Raw genomic sequence first — 5,925 nt, forward strand, 5'->3', positions numbered from 1 at the left:
CTAGACAGGCTGGGGTGGGGGGAAGGCTAGACAGGCTGGGGTGGGGGAAGGCTAGACAGGCTGGGTGGGGGAAGGCTAGACAGGTGGGTGGGGGAAGGCTAGACAGGTGGGGTGGGGGGAAGGCTAGACAGCTGGGGTGGGGGGAAGGCTAGACAGGCTGGGTGGGGGGAAGGCTGACAGGTGGGGTGGGGGGAAGGCTAGACAGGCTGGGGTGGGGGAAGGCTAGACAGGCTGGGTGGGGGGAAGGCTAGACAGGCTGGTTTATGGGAAGGGCTAGACAGGCAGGGGTGGGGGGAAGGCTAGACAGGCAGGGTGGGGGAAGGCTAGACAGGCAGGGGTGGGGGGAAGGCTAGATAGGCTGGGGTGGGGGAAGGCTAGACAGGCAGGGGTTTATGGGAAGGCTAGACAGGCAGGGGTGGGGGAGGCTAGACGGGCAGGGTGGGGGGAAGGCTAGACGGGCAGGGGTGGGGGAAGGCTAGACGGCAGGGGTGGGGGGAAGGCTAGACAGGCTGGGGTGGGGGAAGGGCTAGACAGGCTTGGGTGGGGGAAGGCTAGACAAGGCTGGGGTGAGGGAAGGCTAGACAGGCTGGGGTGGGGGGAAGGCTAGACAGGCTGGGGTGGGGGGAAGGCTAGACAGGCTGGGGTGGGGGAAGGCTAGACAGGCTGGGGTGGCGGGAGGAGGCAGGCTAGGTGGGGGGGGAGGGAGGCAGGCTAGGGTGGGGGAGGAGGGAGGCAGGCTAGGGTGGGGGGGAGGGAGCAGGCTAGGGTGGGGGGGGAGGGAGGCAGGCTAGGGTGGGGGGGAGGGAGGCAGGCTAGGGTGGGGGGGGAGGGAGGCAGGCTAGGGTGGGGGGGGAGGGAGGCAGGCTGGGGGAGGGGAGGCAGGCTGGGGAGGGAGGCAGGCTGGGTGGGGGGGAGGGAGCAGGCTGGGGTGGGGGGGAGGGAGGCAGGCTGGGGTGGGGGGGAGGGAGGCAGGCTGGGGTGGGGGGTTTGGAGGCAGGCGGGTGTTGGGGGTTTGGAGGCAGGTTTGGCAGGCTGGGGTGGGAGGAGGCAGGCTGGGGGGGGGGGAGGGAAGAAGCCGGGGGTGGGGGGAGCAGGCTGGGGTGGGGGGGAGGCAGGCTGGGTGGGGGGAGGCAGCGGGGGTGGAGGCAGGCTGGGTGGGGGGAGGCAGGCTGGGTGGAGGCAGGCTGGGTGGGGAGGGGGCAGGCTGCAGTTGGAGGGGGCAGGCTGCGGTGGGAGGGGGGCAGGCTGGGGTGGGGAGGAGGGGGGCAGGCTGGGTGGGGAGGGGGCAGCTGGGGTGGGGAGGGAGGGGGCTGGCTGGGGTGGGGGAGGGGGCAGCGGGGTGGGGAGGAGGGGGGCTGGGGTGGGAGGGGGGGCAGGCTGGGTGGGGAGGGGGGGCAGGCTGGGGTGGGGAGGGTGGGGGGCAGGCTGGGTGGGGAGGGAGGGGGCAGGCTGGGGTGGGAGGAGGGGGGTAGGCTGGGGGGGAGGAGGGGGGTAGGCTGGGGTGGGGAGGGAGGGGGTAGGCTGGGTGGGAGGGGCAGGCTGGGGTGGGGAGGGGGCAGGCTGGGTGGGGAGGGAGGGGGCAGGCTGGGTGGGGAGGGAGGGGGCAGGCTGGGGTGGGGAGGGGGGCAGGGTGGGGGGGGAGGGGGCAGGGTGGGGAGGAGGGGGCAGGCTGGGGTGGGGAGGAGGGGCAGTGGGGTGGGGAGGAGGGGCAGGCTGGGGTGGGGAGGGAGGGGGCAGGCTGGGGTGGGGAGGGAGGAGGCAGGCTGGGGGGGAGGAAGACAGGCTGGGGGAGGGAAGACAGGCTGGGGGGGGGGAAGACAGGCTGGGGGGGGGGAAGACAGGCTGGGGGGGGGGAAGACAGGCTGGGGGGGGGGAAGACAGGCTGGGGGGGGGAAGACAGGCTGGGGGGGGAAGACGGTGGGGGGGAAGACAGGCTGGGGGGAAGACAGGCTGGGGGGGGGAAAGACAGCTGGGGGGGGGAAGACAGGCTGGGGGCGGGAAGACAGGCTGGGGCGGGAAGACAGGCTGGGGGCGGGAAGACAGGCTGGGGGGGGAAGACAGGCTGGGGGGGGAAGACAGGCTGGGGGGGGAAGACAGGCTGGGGGGGGGGAAGACAGGCTGGGGGGGGAGAAGACAGGCTGGGGGGGAAGACAGCTGGGGGGGGAAGACAGGCTGGGGGAGATAGACAGGCTGGGGGGGGGAGAGACAGGCTGGGGGGGAAGACAGGCTGGGGGGGAAGACAGGCTGGGGGGGGGAAGACAGGCTGGGGGGGGGGAAGACAGGCTGGGGGGGGAAGACAGGCTGGGGGGGGGGAAGACAGGCTGGGGGGGGAAGACAGGCTGGGGGAGAGAGACAGGCTGGGTGGAGAGAGAAGGCTGGGTGAGAGAGACAGGCTGGGGGAGAGAGACAGGCTGGGGGGAGAGAGACAGGCTGGGTGGGGGACAGACAGGCTGGGTGGGGGACAGACAGGCTGGGTGGGGGACAGACAGGCTGGGGTGGGGGACAGACAGGCTGGGGGGGGGGGAGAGACAGGCTGGGGGGGGGAGAGACAGGCTTGGGGGGGGGGAGAGACAGGCTGGGGGGGGAGAGACAGGCTGGGGGGGGGGAGAGACAGGCTGGGGGGGAGAGACAGGCTGGGGGGGAGAGACAGGCTGGGGGGGGAGACAGGCTGGGGGGGAGAGACAGGCTGGGGGGAGAGACAGTCTGGGGGGGAGAGGACAGCTGGGGGGGAGAGACAGGCTGGGGGGGAGAGAGGCTGGGGGGGAGAGAGGCTGGGGGGAGGAAAAAGGACAGGCTGGGGGAGGAAAAAGACAGGCTGGGGGAGGAAAAAGACAGGCTGGGGGGGAGGAAAAAAGACAGGCTGGGGGGGAGAGGACAGGCTGGGATAGAGGGGGGAGACAGGCTGGGGGAGAGGGGGGAGACAGACTGGGTGAGAGGGGGGAGACAGGCTGGGGGAGGGGAGAGACAGGCTGGGGGAGGGGCGAGACAGGCTGGGGGAGGGGGAGAGACAGGCTGGGGGAGGGGAGAGACAGGCTGGGGGAGGGGAGAGACAGGCTGGGGGGGGGGGGAGAGACAGGCTGGGGGGGCGAGAGACAGGCTGGGGGGGGGGGAGACAGGGCTGGGGGAGGGGGAGAGACAGGCTGGTGGGGGGAGAGATAGGTGGGGGGGAGGGGGAGAGACAGGCTGGGGGAGGGGAGAGACAGGCTGGGGGAGGGGAGAGACAGAGCTGGGGGGAGGGAGAGACAGGCTGGGGGGAGGGGAGAGACAGGCTGGGGGAGGGGAGGAGAGTGACAGACATTACACTGCACTGATACCAGATACCTCTCAGACTGCACACCTTAAACCATGGGGCCCTCGCTGGCCAACCATTCAATAAGATTAAACAAAGGTTGTGTTTGCAATTCCTGCTGTTTCCCTTCCTCTCCCTGTTACTCATGAGGTGACATTAATCTGTGCGCGTAACCCAAACCTCAGCTCCAAGGCCTGATTAATACATGGAGCCCAACCACACACTGACCCAGATACACTTCTGATTGGTCACATTTAAATAAGGGGCGGAGCCAAAATGCCAGTTAGGCTAAAATGACAGTTAGTGAGGAGATGTCACAGCAGCCATTTTGTGTAAACCTTTTTCAAGACAGATTCAGTTCTGCATGCAGGTGCCTCATACTGATATATTACACCGCTGCATATTACCATGGCACCACTTGCCATGCGGCCCTTGCCTTAGAGCTGGGGGTGGGATTTCTCTCTGTTCTCCCCTCATGTATTTATCTTATTTCCTCCCTCCTCTCTTCTCACACATGCCAGTCTCTTTATTTAACTCCCCATATATTACTCTCTTTAACAACCTGAGCTTTCCTTTCCCAGTATTTTTTTTCTCTTTTCCTTCCCCTTTCTTCCTCATGTCTGTCTGTCTGTCTGTCTCTCTCCCCTCCCTCTCTCTCCCCTCATCTCTCTCTTTTTCCCTCATGTCTATCTCTCTCTTTTCTCCCCCCTCATGCCTCTCTCTCTCTCTCTCTATTCTCCCCTGGTGCTCTCTTTTCTTCCCCCCTCATGTCTGTCTCTATTTTCTCCCCCTCATGTCTCTATCCCTCTCTTTTCTCCCCCCTCATGTCTCTATCCCTCTCTTTTCTCCCCCTCGTGTCTCTATCCCTCTCTCTTCTCCCCCTCGTGTCTCTATCCCTCTCTTTTCTCCCCCTCTTTCTCTATCCGACTCTTTTCTCCCCCTCGTGTCTCTATCCCTCTCTTTTCTCCCCCTCGTGTCTCTATCCCTCTCTTTTCTCCCCCTCGTGTCTCTATCCCTCTCTTTTCTCCCCTCATGTCTCTGTCTCTTTTGTCCCCTCGTGTCTCTATCACTCTCTTTTCTCCCCCTCATGTCTTTTCCCTTTTATGTATTTCTCTCTTGTACGACATTTTCTCTCTGTGTCTCATCCTTTCTGTCTTCTTTCCTCTTCATGTCTAGTTTTTACCCCTGTGATTTAACCCTTCCTCTCCTCACCTTTCGCAGCCTGTCTCTCAGGCTGCAGCTCCAGCCCCGCCCACTGACTGAGGCCCCGCCCCTCCCTCACCTTTCCCAGTCTGTCTCTCAGGCTGCAGCTCCAGCTCCGCCCACTGACCGAGGCCCCGCCCCTCCCTCTCACCTTTCCAGTCTGTCTCTCAGGCTGCAGCTCCAGCTCCGCCCATTGACCGAGGCCCCGCTCTCCCCTCTCACCTTTCCCAGTCTGTCTCTCAGGCTGGCAGCTCCAGCTCCGCCCACTGACCGAGGCCCCGCCCCTCCCTCTCACCTTTCCCAGTCTGTCTCTCAGGCTGCAGCTCCAGCTCCGCCCACTGACCGAGGCCCCGCCCCTCCCTCTCACCTTTCCCAGTCTGTCTCTCAGGCTGCAGCTCCAGCTCCGTCCACTGACCGAGGCCCCGGCCCTCCCTCTCACCTTTCTCAGTCTGTCCCTCAGGCTGCAGCTCCAGCTCCGCCACTGACTGAGGCCCCCGCCCCTCCCTCACCTTTCGCAGTCTGTCTCTCAGGCTGCAGCTCCAGCTCCGCCCACTGACCGAGGCCCCGCCCCTCCCTCTCACCTTTCCCAGTCTGTCTCTCAGGCTGCAGCTCCAGCTCTGCCCACTGACTGAGGCCCCGCCCCTCCCCCCTCACCTTTTGAAGCCTGTCTCTCAGGCTGCAGCTCCAGCTCCGCCCCACTGACCGAGGCCCCGCCCCTCCCTCTCACCTTTCCCAGTCTGTCTCTCAGGCTGCAGCTCCAGCCCCGTCCACTGACCGAGGCCCCGCCCCTCCCTCTCACCTTTCCCAGTCTGTCCTTCAGGCTGCAGCTCCAGCTCCGCCCATTAACTGAGGCCACGCCCCTCCCCCTCACCTTTCCCAGTCTGTCTCTCAGGCTGCAGGCTCCAGCTCCGCCCACTGACTGAGGCCCCGTCCCTCCCTCTCACCTTTCCCAGTCTGTCTATCAGGCTGCAGCTCCAGCTTCGCCCACTGACCGAGGCCCCCGCCCCTCCCTCTCACCATTCCCAGTCTGTCTCTCAGGCTGCAGCTCCAGCTCCGCCCACTGACTGAGGCCCCCGCCCCTCCCCCCTTCACCTTTTGAAGCCTGTCTCTCAGGCTGCAGCTCCAGCTCCGCCCCACTGACTGAGGCCCCGCCCCCTCCCTCTCACCTTTCCCAGTCTGTCTCTCAGGCTGCAGCTCCAGCTCCGCCCACTGACTGAGGCCCCGCCCCTCCCCCTCACCTTTTGAAGCCTGTCTCTCAGGCTGCAGCTCCAGCTCTGCCCATTGACCGAGGCCCCGCCCCTCCCCCTCACCTTTCCCAGTCTGTCTCTCAGGCTGCAGCTCCAGCTCCGCCCATTAACTGAGGCCACGCCCCTCCCCCTCACCTTTCGCAGCCTGTCTCTCAGGCTGCAGCTCCAGCTCCCGCCCATTAACTG

At 65.9% G+C, this 5,925-nt stretch overlaps 1 protein-coding gene across 15 annotated transcripts in view; it reads right to left on the minus strand.

Annotated features, from left to right (window-relative positions):
* LOC142497911 (sialic acid-binding Ig-like lectin 16) overlaps window positions 1–4,631 on the minus strand; it is a 226,293-nt gene extending 221,662 nt beyond the window's left edge. For 4 of the 15 annotated variants that reach the window (XM_075606351.1, XM_075606346.1, XM_075606350.1 and 1 more), the window contains exon 1: window positions 3,338–3,509. In XM_075606351.1, coding sequence (XP_075462466.1) covers window positions 3,338–3,436 — 99 coding nt within the window. In that variant the 5' untranslated portion in view covers window positions 3,437–3,509. The other 11 variants (XM_075606354.1, XM_075606352.1, XM_075606347.1 and 8 more) reach the window with 8 other exon arrangements.
* Between the last annotated feature and the right edge of the window lie 1,294 nt (window positions 4,632–5,925).

Source organism: Ascaphus truei, chromosome 6, assembly GCF_040206685.1.
Source record: "Ascaphus truei isolate aAscTru1 chromosome 6, aAscTru1.hap1, whole genome shotgun sequence".
Taxonomy (NCBI): Eukaryota; Metazoa; Chordata; class Amphibia; order Anura; family Ascaphidae; genus Ascaphus; species Ascaphus truei.